The sequence below is a fragment of the Mya arenaria genome, chromosome 15 (genome assembly GCF_026914265.1).
Source record: "Mya arenaria isolate MELC-2E11 chromosome 15, ASM2691426v1".
Taxonomy (NCBI): Eukaryota; Metazoa; Mollusca; class Bivalvia; order Myida; family Myidae; genus Mya; species Mya arenaria.
This window is the reverse complement of record NC_069136.1, coordinates 16514211-16533317: the sequence shown is the minus strand read 5'-3', so window position 1 is coordinate 16533317 and position 19107 is coordinate 16514211. Positions and strand designations below refer to the sequence as shown.

General features: G+C 35.1%; 1 protein-coding gene across 1 annotated transcript; it reads left to right on the top strand.

Annotated features, from left to right (window-relative positions):
- Window positions 1–991: 991 nt before the first annotated feature.
- On the top strand, window positions 992–2477 carry LOC128220568 (probable serine/threonine-protein kinase DDB_G0278509). Its single transcript, XM_052929011.1, has one exon. The coding sequence runs from the start codon at window positions 1034–1036 to the stop codon at window positions 2345–2347; it is 1314 nt and encodes a 437-aa protein (XP_052784971.1). The 5' UTR covers window positions 992–1033; the 3' UTR covers window positions 2348–2477.
- The last annotated feature ends 16630 nt before the right edge of the window (window positions 2478–19107 follow it).

Genomic DNA, 19107 nt, shown 5'->3' with positions numbered 1-19107 from the left:
TATTCCCATGTTTACAATATTTATATGAAAAACTACAGAAACAAGCTCAGTAGCCAAAGTTTAAACACAAACACAGTTTAATTGCACAGGGTAAAAGCCAAAGACATAGAACACAAAAAACAAAACAAATTCACAACAAGAAGGATAGAACAACAGCACAATACTCCACAAACGTCACAGTATACTATATAAAACTGGCATTTTTATCAAGGATTGTTAGGTACCGCCTTGCAACGGTCAGTAAAATGTAAATATACTGGGGGGGCGGGTTAAACCAATTTACGTGCACAAACCTCAACTCAGACTCAAGTATGAGATTAGACTTAAGGCTCAACAGTTCAAATTTTTATTTCATTATGAATGTCTTACTAGCAAAGCATTGCTGGTGAGCTAAGCTGATTTTTTTTAGTGTATTTATTTTGACTTCTTCATATATACACCACTTGTCGTAACTCGAGATTCTAATCGTACATATTTTGTTGTACACATGTCGATTAGATGGTCCCGCCAACTTTTTGGATGTTAGCGCTTCTTTGGTTATGTATCTATACTACCATTGTCGATATTGACTACCTTCAACATGTACAGCAGGTTTGTAATCAGCAAAAGGTACTAATCAATAATGTCGGCATGTTTCAGAGGCTGTAAAAATGGCTTATCAATGGCACATGCATGTAAGTTTGAGGGGAGTCTTAACTATACATTAAAATAAAGTAGTACATATATAAAACATAAAAACATTAACCATTTGTAACTGTACGCATATACTTTGAATACTATGCCCAGTAGAAACTCTATTTTTAGAAGTTCTATTGTTATAAATTAACTGTATATAGTTAGATAATGTATTAAAGGCATGTATACATACATACAGAATGAATATGGGTAGTTCAATTTCACATGTAAGCGTATTTCATTGCCATGTTTTCATAACGAATTTTACATCTATAATTATAATGTTAGTAATACTATGTTCTTTTCCAAGGTCATCATACTCCTTTTGCTGTTAGCAAACAACTGTAGCGGCTTCCTCATGGACACAGACTCAAACTGTCCAATAAATCCGCCCTGTAATTGCTTCTTCGACAAGATATACTGTCAAGGATTCAAGCTGTCACAGTTTCCGGCCTTTAAAAGGACAACACGCTCATATTTTCACATTGAAATCGATGCATGGAATAACAACTTTCTTCAGCTACCTTCTAATGCATTCCAAAATCTGCAATTTACCAATGCTTCAGCAATTACAATATACTTGGGGGCGAACAGCATCCATTACATTGATGACAATGCCTTTGCTGGAATTGAAAACATCCTGGTGTATCTCGGCCTGTCAAATAACAATCTACGAACGCTTCCAATCGCGTTCCAACACATTCCACACTTGGGCGTGTTGGATTTAACAGGAAATCCTCTTTATAAACTCGATTCTCTAACCATGACACGTCTCGGATCCTCTTTAGTGGACTTCATGATAGACATAAATCATCTAATTCCACCTGGTTACCCTAGTGAAATGGGTCTTCTTAGGAAGTTGAAAGTCCTTACACTTAATGGAGATTTTGACAAGAACAATATATCCAGCTCAGCATTTGATACACAGGAAAACACTCTTACCAGTTTAAACATTTATGGCATCAATAACATGCCGACAGCAATGTGCAGCCTTCGTCAATTGAAATCAATTCAGTTCAGTTCAAACAATGTAAACACAAGGTCATCTTCTGGATTTCTTCCAACATGCTCAACCCCGCTAAATTCGGTGAAAAGCGTTGTTCTATCAAGTAACTCTTTAACGGATTTCCCTGACGTTTTCTTGGTATTCCCTGATCTGGAATATTTATCCGCTAACTATGAATACTTTGTGGACATTTTGCCGTCAAAACTTCCGACAAACACACAACTGAAGACATTTAACTTACAAAGCAATGAATTAAACAAAGTTCCTTCTGGCATTAATAATCTCGTATCTTTGGATGAACTGGATCTTACTTGGAACCAAATAACAAGCATTGGAGCGAATGACCTAGCAGGCTTAACAAAACTGACCAAACTGTACCTGAACGGTAATCCAATTACAACCATTGCCGCACAAGCCTTCGCTAACAATCGCAACCTGGTGGAACTTCAGCTAACCGATCTCCAGATAACCACACTTCCGGCTTCCCTGACATCCCTAGCTCTTCTTGAACGGTTCAGCACAGACCACTCTCCAATCTCGTGTACATGCGCAGACCTGTCATCGCTGAAGGGATGGGGAATTACGTCATTGTATTACCAGAGCAAGTGTTCCAACTCGAACGGGTTGATAAAGGACTTCATAACAATTACTTTGGCGTCGTGTTAGATATCAACTGTGTTTGCTTTGATGGTGAACTTTAAAACAATAGACATTGGTTTGAATGTTTAAAGACGTCGTCTATAACTATTGAGTTGACATTTCAATTATTAATAATATCTTTTATTGATTTTTTTCAAGTTTGTTGTTCATTTATTCCAATTCAATAAAGTGGTTTATTTGAGTACTTGTTCGTTTTTTAAGTCTGATAATTGCATTCAGGACTATGTCATCATTTGAAATGAAATGCCAATAAACAAAAGCCTTCAACTAATAAAGTGTTCATAGCCAGGGTTAATTTCATGATTCGGAAAACTTTTAATATACTTAAGTCATCCACATTATGTTTTTAATCTCTAGAGATATTCAGACAGAAGTTAATATACCATATTTTACGTCTTTATAGAAAAATAATTTTCTTAGTTTGAGTTTACGAATTAGAAGAAAAATAATTTCCTTAGTTAAATGTAACGAACGCTAGGTGGCGCTGTATGTCAGCACAAGGAAATGTAGTATTGGTCAGTGAATTGGTCATTCAGCTTTGGACAGTCAGACTGGCGAGACTAGGCTAATTTGTTCGTTTTTAGTAAACCTTTATATGTAGTCAATCCTTTGACCTTCTCACTTCAGATTCTATTAAAATCGCTTGATATTAGATTAAAGTGAGGTTAATAAACATTTATGGAAGCAGTATGTTAGATAAGAAGACATCAAAACTGCATTGGCTTTAATTCAGAAAGGATATTTTATGATCAAGTTCGATCTTACAAGCGCATATTTTTTTGTGCAGATTTACGAGCCTCGTACGAAGTATTTAGGGTTATCACGGTATGACAAGGGCGGTAATCCTGTTTACTTTGCCATTCGGATTACTTTCCGCTTGTTATTTATTTAGCAAGTTATGCCGACCTTTGATTAAGAATTGGCACGGAGAAGGTCTGCTGGTTACATTGTTTCTAGGTGATGGTCTTGCTTGTTCGAGTGCATATGAATTTATTAAAATCGTGCTTCATTCCAAACGTGACAAAATGAATATGGACCCATGTTAAAATTTAGTATTTCTGGGCTGCGATCTTGATACATTGCAAGGTACCATATCAGTTCGTAGACTGAGTAAAGCATACTCAACTATCAAAGAGTTGATTGTTTCAGCTGATAAAAAGGCACGTGTCCCTGTAAGAAAAGTTGCTTGTATAGTAGGACAGTTGATATCGATGGGAATATTTCACAAATTATGACTAGGTATTTGAGTGCTGACATTTTAAATGTACGCTATTGGGATTCAATTATCTTTTTGAGCGATGAGATAGCAGTTGTTGTTTTAAAGTCATAATTAATAAATACCAAAAGGTTAGAGCAATCAAGCGCCTGTACTAAGGTAGTTTATTCAGTTGCTAGTGATATTGGTTAAGATGAAAATGTATTGTCGATAAAGCCTTTAACTTAAATTTTATAAATGTTGCATTATACATTTATTAAAAGCACTCCTGGGTGTCAAAAAGGAGAATGTTAGAGGTTCATAAGGTTTGGGTCTGAAATGGTTATCGGCATGTTGATTGGTCAGTGCGGTCTTCCAGGCTGTTAAGTTTACCTCCCCGGCCTCGAAAATGGTGACGTAATAGATTTCCTTATTGCGGAAAAGAGGCACCGGACAGTGGTTTGCCTCTCTGGTGTGGAAGACTGGGATTCCCCAGTAGGGTAGGGAGACGAGGCGAAACTCCTTCCGGAAATGCGCCTCTTTCTGAACACGGAATTGAACTTTGGGGGAACCCCCAGTTGCATGCCTGCTGCTATCTCTGTTTCACATCTACAGTGGCACCGGTATTATTTGTACAGGACATGGAAAAAGTCAGGAGTTTCAAACAGATTTTTTTTCAGTTTTTTTTGCACGTTCAAAATAAACAAATTTAAATAACCACGTGGCGGAACCCGATTTAAATATTCTAATAAAAGCGACATAAAGTTGTTTCATTCGCAAAGTGAGGCAGATTAATTCTCTTCAAACAAGCTTTAGAGTATACTTATAGAAATCACAGCATGACATATTATGGAATAATATTTATTTTACATCCAATAAGCCATACGGTCCATGAGGACAAACAATATTTACAAATATTTACAATGGTACATACACATACATAAAAAGGAGAAGGCACGCAATAACTTTTTTAACAATACTCTGAAGAAATTAATGATACTTGTAATAGAAACTGATCTAACATTGCAGTAACTGTATACAATTGTATTATTACAGAATAAGTCAGACTTGAATTGATAACAAGAGCATCTAAAAGAAGTTACGTGATGGAATAAGATAATATGACGCTTGCATGCTTAGAATTATAACAGCTAAATTATTTATAAAAAAAATATTGTTTGCATATGTTTATACATTAAATGTGCAAGTCTATTAACATATCTTGCCATGTAGGGGCAAACCTAGTCACTGGTCGAAAACGAAAGTGTTTCTAGGACTTTTGACATGGTGACATTCAAATAAGTATTCACAATATCCAAATTGCGCAATAAATACAACGAAGAAAACGCACTATTTATTAACATAACATAACAAATACAACACAGAATAGATGAATGATAAGCGCTGTAAATTTTCAATTAGTTTGTGATGTAGCCAGAAGTGTTTGATAAAAATAATCGATTAAAAGGTTTACAAAGGGTTAAACAAGAACAGCTAATGATGACTCACGGTTACATTTACCAGCTTACGGCAAACAACAGTTATATTTCTACAAACGTGCAGAAGTCCATCCATAGCTATGATCACAGATTATGAAAATAAGTCATTATGTGAGTATCTGCTTTGTATGTTGTTATCTATATACATATAATTTAAACTTCAGCACTTATGATTTAATCATGTTCCGTTATAAAAACGTGTCCGAATCAAATACTTTATCAGAATAATTTCTAAATAACGTATTAGCAGTATATTCTTATGGGAATTAATTACAATTAATTAAGTTACGAAAACTGTCAATTTTCTTATTTCCTGATATGGTGGGTATTAGGTTAGTACTGTAAATTGAGTTTCGCAAGGAGTTTAGTCAAATGAAGAAAGTGTAAAGTCGTCTACATGGCGGGAGTTAGTTGCAGTGTACTGAGTGTTGTTGTCGTTGGTACATATTGTAAGGCACCAAAAGGTTAAATGGTATACTGATAATCAATGTTTTCGATCAATTGCTGTTAACGGTTCCATGAACAGGGAATTACAGGATGTTGCGTTCAGTATTTTCCAGATTTTCATGGCAAACTCGATTTCACTAGAAATGGAATGTATACCTAAGTCTGAAAATAAAAAGTTAGATAATTTGTCAAGGTTATCAGATTTTGATGACTAGAGAATATTCAGTAACATTTTGCAACTGATATTTGATAGATACGGTCAATAACATGTTGATTGGTTTGCATCATTTTATAACTAAAATTAACCGAAATTTTACTCTAGATTTTGGAATCCGAATTGATCAGGTATAGAAGTACTTGCGGAAAACTGGAGCGGTCAGTAAGGATTGTTTGCGCCGCCAATTTCAGTAATTCATAGAGTGGTTGAGAAAATGGATCATGATGGACCAAAAACTATATTAGTGTGTCCGTGTTGGAAATCGTCATTGTTTTGGGGATTTTTGTGTTAAAATGGTGTGATTTTTGATGAAATTATCGAGTGGTTTGATTTACGCACAGAGAAGCAGTATTATGTAAAAAATGTAAAAATGGAAAAGGGGATGTTAGGAATTGCTGATTTAAATTTAGAGTGCTGGCGTTAACAATTGTTTTTAGTAAAGCAAAATAACTGTGTTTTATCTGTAAATCTGTCTTGGACAGTAGATAATTTCCCTTGAGAGGCGTTCTTGATATTTGCACTAATGCTCTCAAGAGCCGGTATCGCCTGAATATTTACACTTGTCACTGCGGTATCGCAAGAGTGACATTTCAGTATTGCTATATAGCAGATTTGCCTATCAACGATTATTGAAAACATTGAAAGAAGCACGTGCTGGATTATTTATGATATTAACAACTTAAAATTTGCATTAACACAGAGAAGCATCATTTATGAGTGTGTTATAACACGAAGACAAATATATTAAGTTTATTATTTGTAACAAGTTATGTTATGCGAGTAAGATAATTGTTATTGTGATTTTGTTTAGACATTTATTTTTTTAGGTTCATGAACAAGAAATTAACGAACTGCCTGACATTTTGGCGGAGAAAGTGACCCTGCTCCCGGACCTGCTTTGCAAGTCAGGCGCATTCACCACGGACACTATATATCATGGTGCTATTACGCGTTTTCATAAATGGGCGTTGTGTGATGGGTTAGGGAGTAGGGACGCTTTACCCGCTAAGAGTCTTGTAGTTGCTATTTATTTAGCATTTTTAATTCAAACCGCTAGAACACCGAGTCCTGTGACTGCTGCCTTTTATGCCATAAAATGGTTTCATGAAATGTTCGGTTTATCTCCTAAATATTCTTAATTAGTAGTAAAAATCCTAGAGCCCGCAAAACGCATGTTGTCTAAACCAAATATTAAAAAGAATCAAAAAAAAAATATAGATATTTTTAAATATCATATTCGACGGATTGTATACGGCAAAAAAACATTAAAATACAGCGTATCATTTGTGCATTGTTGGTAGCATTTGCAGTTTTTTTACCTAGTTATTAATCATTCGTGTATGTGATATTGTTTTTCACGATTCTAACATGGCTATATTATTGAAGGGAGTAAGACTGATAAATATCGTGATGGTGCTTGGGTTATGATTGCTAAAGCAAACACAAAGTTATGGCCAGTTGAGAATATTAGGAAGTTGATTATTTGGAGCAAACTATCGTATGTTTTATTCCAAAGAGGTCATTATTTTTAGGGTTAATATCTAAACATATTGATTACCTATTTGTTGATGTATGTACCGTTTTTCTAGACTCAGAAAATGATTTTTATTAAATTTCAAAGAATGATCGACATTCCATTTAGTGTGGCCCTAGCTGGATCTGTTCATACATAAACAAAAACAATGACACTTCCGAGCTAGAGGCAAAGAGTGGCCATCATTATAAAATAGTCTCTAGTTTGGAAGTGGCTTTGGTCTTTTTGGTATACAGCTCTTTAAAAAGCTGGAGCCATTGTTTGACATTCGTGGCAATGAGAGAAACGGTTTTGATTGAAAGTTGCCAATTGCCGCGGGTATGAAACTAACAAAAGGCCTATCTCTTATGGAAGCATGTAGCACACTGTTAAGCAATTATCACCACAACCAACAATGACGAGCGATTTTTACCGATGTGCGAATCCATATTTTTCTTCATACTTTATCATAACATAGTGTAGGGGTTTTGGCTTTAGGAGTGTAGTATAACTTGAGGGTAAACAATCAGTAACGGATTAGTCAGTCTTTACCTTGTATTAATTTATATTTCACACATCTTTAAAATACTTGAAGTATCAGTAGTTTGAACAAAACATTTGGCTGACGCAGAAATGGAGGAAACAAGCTAAGTTACATAATTTAAAATAATTATTTTTATTTAAATTTATGAACTATGTCAATGCTGTATAGTTTTTCTGCATGTTCTATGTGTGTTAGTGCTTCGCTTTATCGAATAATGTGCTTATTACTTAACACGGTTGTCAAAGTTGTCAAATTTTTTTGCGGACATTTCATAAAGCATGTGTTGGTTCTTTCGATTTAGCTTCACTCAAACACACGCTAATGCGAGGATATATGATGTATCGATGAAGTTTATACTTAAATGAAATAAGTAAATGAAAAAAAAATAACATAAATGAGTGAAAATGCAAAATGCTATAACTATAGCGATGGTACGGTTGTCTAGGTTTGATAGCGCTTGTTCGGGTTATCTTGTAAGTGGAATGACTTTTTGCTCAACCTTGGTGGACACGCGCTCGACGCCTTTTAGAAATCTGTGACAGATATCCTCAGAACTCTATGTGCAGGTAGCGACAGGGACCTAGGCGGCTTAGAGAGACTTTCATGAGCGGAGCTGCCTCCGCAAGCGCTTATCAGATCTAGATCACTATGTTGTCGTTGTAGGATATATGAAGATCAATCGAAAAGGCAGTTAATCCAACTTTGGTTAATACAGCATTAGTTGGCAACTGCATTTCCGTAGATCGCCATTGTTTTAGTGTCGTATTGTAGGGATCTCGTTTTCGCATTTATTTAAAGGAAGTTTCAATGAGGGATTATTTAGGAGCGACAATGTGCTCTTTTTACAAGGCTTAAACGATGAATCAGTTATTCAAACTTTGGCTAATACTGCATTAGTTTATAACTGTTTTTGTCGCCCACCGCCTTGTCATTTTAAAAGCGTTCAACAAAATCACCACTATATCATAACTAATACCATCATAAAATGCAGAATCTGTGTTGAGGCACCGTTGCAGTAAGTGATAGAAGCGGAAACATTTTACCAAGAAGAACCAACAATAGCAATGTTTATTCATTTAGACAAGGAGATTGAACATGTTAATGTATGCTATGATTTTCTTCAGAATGTGAAAAGTGAACGATAATTACGGTTTCTAACTTGCCCTTCGTCATTTCTGCCCTATTTTATCACTATTGCTTAGCCAGGAATCGAACCCAAGGCGGTTGTACTTGAAACAAGGAATGTTTAAACTGATCTACCAAAAAACATTGAGTAAAGAGTATTAATTATCCAAAAAATATACAAGATTAATGTGTACTCGATGTTTTGTATTCTTCTATTTCAGATGCCTATATCTGGGTACAGATGTGTTTGCGGGTTTATCTAGCATATTCTAGAGGGGCGGACTATTTGTTCATGACGGAGAAGCCGGAAATATACTACTTTCAGACCGCGAGTTATGACAAACCTATCAGCGGAATTCACAGAGATTTGATCAGCATCACGTAAGTGCTTTGAACATTAAGTTGACCATAGATGAATACAGTTTCAAAAGTTAAGTCAACAGTCGATTGACATCTGAATGTATTTGAACGGATATTTGATGAAGATCTGCAGAAAAATGAGATGGCTGTAATGCGTGGGCGTATCATGAAGCGCAATTGAACATAACGTGTTGTTGGTTAGGTTCCTTGATCCTCCCGGTCGTTGTCCGTCGGTTATAGTCTATTGTAAACATTTCGTCGCCTTATTTCATGTCCTTTTTTCATGTTTCGAGAAAATCATATTTAAAGTCTGAACAGGTTCAATCAGTATTCATAATTTGTATTTTGGAATTGCAATTTGAACAATTTGCTTAACTTTCAAAACCAAACTAATTAAACCATTGAAAATATTACTCTGAGGTGAATTCAGTGGTACAAGACTCATTATATGGTCATTTATGACAAATGGGGTTTTAGAAATAGATCGAATATTTTATTAATATCACCCTAACGATGCCACATTATGCGTGCGTTATAACATTTTGAGTGAAGTTCGATTATGAGTCAAGCCGATTAAAAGTTTTTCTCTCACGTTTCATTCTTAAAGAAAGTACAGTCAAACCCCGTTGGCTCGAATTCGCTTGGCTCGATCCCCTCGTTAGCTCGAACTGAATGTTCGCTCGAATTTTCGAGGCTCGAGGTATTTTCGCCAGTTCATGTGAGTTCGAGCCAACGGGGTTTTATTGTACTCTAAACACTTAATGTTCTTTTCTAAAAAGATTTCTAGAGAAATGGAGACATTTGACGTTAGATTAGAAAGGCAATTTGAAAAGACTGTCAGTCAATATAATAGTAGTTTATATAATGTTCCTCTACCCTTGTCAGTTTCTTAAGAAATAAACAGTGAAGTGTCATAGTCTTGCAGCTGTCAGCATTGTTGGGAGTGGGGGAGGTGGGGGGTGGGCACACAAAAAAGGAACGCCAATAAAATAACTCTAGCTTAATATCTGTAAACATGTACACATCCCTAAAGGAAGGCTTATAACTCTTGCTCAATATTTGTAAACATGTACTCATCCCTAAAGGTAGGCCCGCAATTTTGACTTAATATTTGTTAACATGTACTCATCCCTAAAGGTAGGCCCGCAATTCTGACTTAATATTTGTTAACATGTACTCATCCCTAAAGGTAGGCCCGCAATTCTGACTTGATATTTGTTAACATGTACTCATCATAAGGGAAGGGCCGCAACTCCGTCTTAATATTTGTAAACAAGTACACATCCCTAAAGGAAGGCCCACAACTCTAGCTTGAACATTTGTAAACAAGTACGCATCCCTAAAAGGAAGGCCCATTACTCATGCTTAATATTTGTAAACCAGTACACTCCCTAAAGGAAGGTCCATAACTCTGGCTTAATATTTGTAAACCAGTACACATCCCTAAAGGAAGGTCCATAACTCTGGTTTAATATTTGTAAACCAGTACACATCCCTGAAGGAAGGTCCACAACTCTGACTTGATATTTGTAAACCAGTATACATCCCTAAAGAAAGGTCCATAACTCTAGCTTAATATTTGTAAACCAGTACACATCCCTAAAGAAAGGTCCATAACTCTGGCTTAATATTTGTAAACCAGTACACATCCCTAAAGGAAGGTCCATAACTCTGGCTTAATATTTGTAAACCAGTACACATCCCTAAAGGAAGGTCCACAACTCTGACTTAATATTTGTAAACCAGTACACATCCCTAAAGGAAGGCCCACAACTCCAGTTTAATATTTGTAAATAAGTCCACATCCCTAAAGGAAGGCCAACAACTCTGACTTAATATTTGTAAACCAGTACACATCCCTAAAGGAGGCCCACAACTCTGACTTAATATTTGTAAACCAGTACACATCCCTAAAGGAGGCCCACAACTCTGACTTAATATTTGTAAACCAGTACACATCCCTAAAGGAAGGCCCACAACTCTGACGTATTATTTGTAAACCGGTACACATCCCTAAAGGAAAGCCCACTACTCTGGGGTATTATTTGTAAACATGCTCGTCTTTTGTATGCATATTCAAGTTAAGAAGTAGATCAAACCCGAAATGAACAACGTTGCAATCGTGCCTGGGGGAACATGTTATACCAAATATCTACGATACGTAGACAGAATACCATTCTTGATCATGTTAGTGTGACATGTCCAGTCTAGACGGGTCACTAGAAAATCCAAGTTACTTTGCAAATATCAATGATGTCGCGAGTTGAACAAAAAAAAAACACACAAAAAAAACAATCAAGTTATAATGAAGCCTGTTAAAATATAAATCAATAATTGAAATTTGGTTACGTTTCGTTAAGAAACACGGTTTCGTTACTTAACACTAAACAACTCTTTTTTTACAATCCAGATGACACAAGTGATGGTTATATTGTATTTTTCTATCATACATATAAAGGTCAAGGTTGACTTTGTGCTATGTCAGGGTAAACCAATGTAGGTCACGAGGTCAGATGTTCAATAACCCCCAGTTACATCATCAAGGTTATTTGTCTGATCATATACTGATACTAATATCCAAACTTTAAATTGTATTAAGGCTATTTTTCGGAATATGGAGGTATGATCCTTAAACCTTGAAACGTAAAAAAAATGAAACGAACGTTTGGCAAAGGTCAAGTGTTCAATTACTCAAGGTCATATGTTTGAACCAATACAATGCCCAAATTCTTTGTAAATTATATATAGGCCATTTTAGGAGTAATAAGGTATTATGATACTTCATCATTTTAGTACAATACTTAGGAGAGATCCGGCATTGTCGACATTATCGTGTACAAATCATTATCGATTGTCATAACTGAACACTTTTTAAGATATACTAATAAGATTTAGCAATCATATTATCATTTTCAAAACACACATGCTTCAAGGTGCATAAATATCTCTTGAAAATGTATGTTGACCAACTGCAGGAAAAATAGAAGAACGTTACTTATTTTGAGTCAAATAACTTGATCACTTAATTCTTGTTGACATTGTACAGATTTTTGTTCACTCACTATTAATGAAACTGTGTCAAAATATTGGTCGCCAAGAACTGTCGACCTAGTAAAAACGTTTAAACGATGGGACTTATAACACCTTGGGTGGGAGGCGAACACCTTTACCCCTAAACCTTACACACCGACCGTTGGGAGTAGGCAAAAGTTAACGTCGATAAATATGAATGTAACTACAATGCAATGTGTTGATTACTAAGGCCTTTTTTAAATACATTGGTTAACAGATTATTTTGTTTAGGTAATAAATGAAAGCAATGTAATTGCTGCTATAAATTAATGATATTTTGATCTTTTTGTTTTGGGTTTCCCCACAAACGCTATGAAAAATACATGCATTGTAAAAAAATTAGTAACTAACAAGTCTGAATTCCTTTTTTTTGGTACCACCCGTCCAACATTTTTTTTAAAAAATCCGTTAACCAATTATTAATAAATTGGCCTTAGACTGTTTACTCTTGTAAGAAAGTGTGAAATGTATTTTCACCATTGCAATACATCATTCGAACTATTTTCAAGTAATTATAAATTAATTGTCCTAAACCAAAACTATTGATTCTATTTTAGGCGATTATATATAGGGAGCCGTCGGCACCAGCAACACCAGACCGGACGTTGCGTGCAGTGATTCAAGAAAATCCGCGACACAAGTCCGTGCGTAACCCGCTGTAAATCATCAGAATACCCGAAACAAAACTGGACGTTGCGCGTTGCGACTCATCAGAACTCGTGACACCAGACCGGAAGTAGCGATAATTGACCACAGCGGTCACAACATTTGTAATAAAAAAATGAGTTACTGAAACTCGCGTTAACCAACCAGACCGGAAAGTATCTGCAATTTTTAAGCAAGATCTGATCTTCCTTTTGAGTTGCATTATTAACCGTGATACCAGAGCCGAAGCTTCCTATAATTATCAAACAAATACCGCACTTCCTGACCGGAAGCTCCGTATTAAGATACAATCGAATCCGTGATACCAAGCCGGAAGTTCTGAAAAGGGATCAAGCAAAGCACATACCATCAGACCGGAAGCTCCGTATTGGGATGCAGCATCATCCATGATATCAAGCCGGAAGTTTTGTACATGAATCAAGTTCAGACTGGAAGCTCCATAGTAAGATGCATCATCATCCACGATTCCAAGCCGGAAGTTCCGTACAGGGTTAAAGCAAAAATTATGATATCAGACCGGAAGTTCCATATTGAGATGTAACAGCACCCGCGACTCCAATCCGGAAATTCCGTACAGGGTTGATGCAGAAACTATGATATCAGACCGGAAGTTCCATATTGAAATGCAACAGCACCCTTGATACCAAGCCGGAAGTTCCGTACATGGCTCAAGCAGAAATCATGATTTCAGACTGGAAGCTCTATAGTAAGATGCATCATCATCCGCGATTCCAAGCCGGAAGTTCCGTACAGGGTTGAAGCAGACATGATATCAGACCGGAAGCTTTAGATTGAGATGCAGCCGCATTAGTGATAGATAACAAGACGGGAGCTAATTACAGCGAGCAAGCAGAAAACATGTTAACAGACCGAAACCTCCATATTGACAAGCAGAAATCGTGATATCAGACCGGACGCTAAATTAGGAGATGCAGCAGCATCTGTGCCTTCAAACCAAAAGCAAGCAGAAATTGAGAAGCAACATCAGCTACAATACCAAACCGGAAGCTCCTCAAGGGGGTGAAGCAGAAGCCCCGTCACGGAAAAGCGGACGTGCAGAGACAGTTTATGTATAATGATTGTCATCACTTCATTGTTTTATCACGATTGCTCTATATTTAGCAATTGCCATTCACAGTATTTATAGTATTTATGATGTGTATGTTTGTTTCATATTCGTCATTTAATATATGTTTTTCTCGTATGCATAATATTGCAGTCACAAGCGGTCATATAGATCGGTGTCTACGAATTCCATAAGGTCTCAAAATATGAAATAAAGTGTTGAACCGTTAGAAATTTTCCGGCGTCGAAGTCCGTGTCTTTAAACTCGCTTACACGGTCTTAGATATGAACAAATGCGTTAAAACGTTAAGCACTAGAGCAAGTTTCATATAATCGTACATAGATATAATATTTTTGTTCGAGAATTTAAAACATAAGCATCAACATGATCAAGTTATGTAATTTAAAAGTTACGAACATTGAAAACTTTCTACACACTGTTTTTGAACATTTTGTTGATAAAACATATTTTGCATGCAGTCCATATAAATGTGTGTTTTTTACAATTAACAGAATCATGCGTATATAAAAATGAATGGGCAGTTGATCAAGGACAATGTGGGTACCTTTGGATATAGCAGTAGAAATACTAATCAAGCAGAAGTTTACATTTCAGAAAAACTCAATTTAGCCACATCAAGTTCTGGCCTTTTATGTTAAATGAACCTTAATATTTCTTTCACACCTTAATCTTGAAGTCCGGCTAATTTTACCTATTAAAACACTAGAACATTGCATACGATCATTAAGTTGAGACAAAGCTCAACGTTAAGCAAGATACCATTCATAGCACTAGAGATATTAGTTGGTCAAACAGAACTAATGAAACATCGTTTTAAAACACGCAACAAATCATGTTTTGCATCTTTAAGAAAAAAAACAAAACATTTAGCTGAAACAAACACTCGCATCGGAATTTTCTACATTCGTCATGGTCAACCGAAATTGTAAAGTACCTAATTTACTTAAGGCCAATTTTTCTTTGATTTTTTCGCTTGAATGACGTGACTTCTCATTCATAAAAAAATGGATATGCTTTGGCGGACAAAGAATCCGTTACCTTATGTTTAGAAATGGGGCGGGGTGGGGATTTTGGGAGGGGGGCGTAAACAATATCATTTCAATAAAGGTCAAACAACATCTGTATTGTAAATATGAGTGACTCATTTGCCAATAAATGCAATAATACGGGGAACATACAGAAGCTAGAGTTCAACTGGAACCAGATGGAATATAAATAAGGCCTGCTAAATAAAAATGGTCAGAAGGAACATTTGGGACATTTTAATGAACGATTGATTTTTTGATTCCATAATTTTGGATTGTAATGCTATTTGAAATATCAATTAAGGCTTATCTGGTTTTAAAGCTGCACTCTCACAGATTTACCACTTTTACAACTTTTTTTTGTCTTTGAAGGGGCATTTTTTTGATAAATATCTGCAAACTAATGATATAAGACTGCTGATAAAAAATCAGATTATAGATTTTCATATTTTCGTTCGAAAGTTAATGTTTTATGGCTTAAACCGTTACTAACCGTTACTAACGGTTTAAGAAGAATGCATAAAACATCAATTTTTGAACTTAAATATAAAAGATCTGCGATCTAATTTTTTGTCAGCAGTCATATTTCACGTTTCCATGGATTTTCGCAAATATTGACTCGTTCCAACACAAAAAATTAAAAAAAAAAGTTGTCAAAACGTTCAATCTGTGAGAGTGCAGCTTTAAATTTCATTTCTGACACTAGTTTTGCACTCATTAAAATTTCTAATGTTCTTTCGGTATCTTCCGCTATAGTCCGGATTATTCCGGTATATTCCGGTGTCTTACTGTGTCGTGTGCTGGTTGAAAACAAACGGTTGACTTGGCGTTTACAAAATTCTTTAAATTCGGCAATTGTAGTACCAAGACAAATAAATACGATTTGATTTTATGTAGGAAATGCATTTTGCTAAGAGTATGCTATCACGTACATATAGGTTAATCAAAACAAGGCCAAAATCGCAATATAACTAAGGCGCTGCCTCTACGGGCTTGAAGTGTTAGTGCCGGAAACTTTAAAGGGGCTGTATTTCGAATTATGAAATAGCGGAAAAAAGAAAAATGTCGAAAACTGACATAAACATGGTTTCGATGTGTACAATGCATTCAAACTTACAAACCGAAGTACTACATAGTTTACAATAAATATACTTTTCGCAGTTTTTTTCGTATTTTATCATTAAAAAGATTACTAGGTATGTCTACCAGGTAGAATTCATTCCTTATACGTGATTGACTTGTGATATCACGTGATATTACCAAGTTAGGTTCATAGCTTAAATATTCAAATCGTTTAGGGTATGCTTTCTTAGCACAGTGGATACAACACTGGACTGCAATTTTGGCGACACTGGTTCGAACCCGGTCTTCGATTCGATTTTTTTTTACATTTTGATATCTTTTTTACAATTGCTATATCAAAGTATAAAACATTTTACTAAATAATTGTCCTGAGATTCGTTACAATAAAAATAGATTGTTGGTGCCAATCAGGTGTACAGTCTCTTTAAAGTTTATTTAATGACTAATTGAAACATACTAGGAGTAAAAGAGAAACGTTTTTTGTTAATGAAACTATTTAAATAACAAACAGTTCTATTACTGTTAGCATCTTATTTAGTATATACAACCATTTACAATAAAAGTGTATACAGTATATATAATGCATCACCATATATCTTATATGAAGTTTGAAGTTATTCTTCTTATTTAAAGGGGCTGTACACCGTATGATAAAATGGCAAAATAAAAAGAAAATTGTCGAAAACTGACATAAAATTGGCATCGATGTGTACAATGCATAAAACTTACTAACTGAAGTACCACATAGTTTACAATTTATTTAAGTTAAGCAGATATTTCGTTTTTTTTCATTAAAAAAAGAATACTGGGTATCTCTACCAGGTAGATTTTATTCGTAATGACTGGTTAGTCCGTGTTATCACGTGATATTACCGAGGTAGGTGTATAGCTATGTCACCAAATTATAGTAAGCCTTCAAAGCGTGGATACGACGCTGGACTGCAATTTTGGTGACACGGGTTCGAATCCGGTCTCCCACACAATTATTTTTTTTAACATTTTGGTACTTTTTTTACAATTATGATATCAAAGCGAAGATAATTGTCCTGAGATTCGTTACTTAAAAAAACAACATTTTTTTGTGCCAATCTGGTGTACAGTCCCTTTAATTTAAAATAAAGCGACTATGCATTTGAGATCAAGCACACAAACGCATTTGAAGAATATGTTACGAACAGAAAATAAATAAAAATGATCACATACCAACAATGTTGCACTGAAGTATATTATAATCAGTGGTAATTATAATTTTAACTGTAATTGAATGGGCAAAAATCTATTTTTAGTAAAAAAGTTTAATATAATGGTAAAACATTGCAAAACATTTACTCACTTACTAATAATAATCAAATAAAACTCCCTAACCAAAAACATTAAAGGAATTATTTGATTGTATATGAGAAATTTGTAGCCAACCAGCTCTGGAAAATTGTCTGCAAAACATCTCAGTGAGAAAACAGAATATATTCTTATTTGTTTGTTCCAAACCATAACCCCCACCCCAATACCCCCACCCCAAAGGTTGCAAAATGTTTATTATGAACAAAAAAAGTGTTGTTTAGATTTTAAGGGCAGATACTGCTTTCATTACAGAATAATCTAAACGATGTTTTCAACTTTTAAAAGTTGGTGTTTGAAATGATAAAGGCCCAATATGTCATGACCTCTCATAACATTTTTGACATGAAGTATATTCTGAATTAAGCATGGAAATAGTCAAAAACAAATTTTCATTCTATGGGACTTTCTTAAAGACCCAGTATGTTAAAGAAGTTTAAACTTATCAAGGTGTAATTACAAACAAATGACTACTAACTATTAAATAATATTTTAACCCACAGGGTGATCTAAAAAGAAATGATAAATTGCAATTACAATCAACATTAACATAACTGACATTATATTCTAAATTTAACACCTATATAGCATATACAAAAATGTAATCAAGTCAGTGATATTGTTAGAACACACCCAAATAAGAACCCAGTGAATAACTGCCAGCTGAGCTTACTAAGCACTTTTTCATACATATTTGATCAGTGTACCAGCAAATAGAGCAAGCCCAAATTTCCATTCCAAAACCGTTTATATATGAAAACAATTGAAACAATTAAAATGATTATATTACATTATTTATACAGAATGCCATCACGAGGCGATTAAATTATTCACAAATGCTAATTTGCACAAATTAAGGCTACAATTATCTACTATTAATTCATATAGATTTATCTGGAAAAAATGCTTGCAATATGTACAGTGTCAAATTATGTTAATAAAATTCAGTGTTCTAAAAGCACAATCAATGTTTTCAGTACTGACAGCTGGATCTTGATTATTTAACATATCAGTTCAGCAACATACAGTGATCGTGGATTCATGAAAGTCAAAACACCGTAACTACAATATATACTAAACTGATTGCTTCTTGAAAAAAAATCATGCAATGAAAGAAACCGAAGAATCAAGCAAAAACTGATAGTATCTGGTTTTAAATGCAAAATTAGGCACAAAATTAACAGAACACCGGTTGTCCGGTTAGCGCACTAGCTTCTTACCAAGGCGACCCGGGTTCGATTCCCGGCCTGGGCGCATATGAGTTTGGGTTGTGGACACCAAGCCGGACAAGTGGATTTCTCCGGGTACTCCGGTTTCCCCAACAATACAAGATCACACTCTCGCACAACACAGTGCGAACGAGAATCTCAATCTCAGTCTCAACTCTTTTTTATCAAAGTACAGCGTCATATGATTTAAAATCGAAAATGTTTTACCACATTTTAAAATCGCATTGTCTTATTCATTATGTTGAAAAAAAAATTATCAATATTTTATAGAAAAAATAGAGAGTACTTGAGTCCAATTTATTTTTTTGAGTTTTACACAAGCACATTTTGTGCTGAAGGAATATTTAACAATGACGTAAATCAACA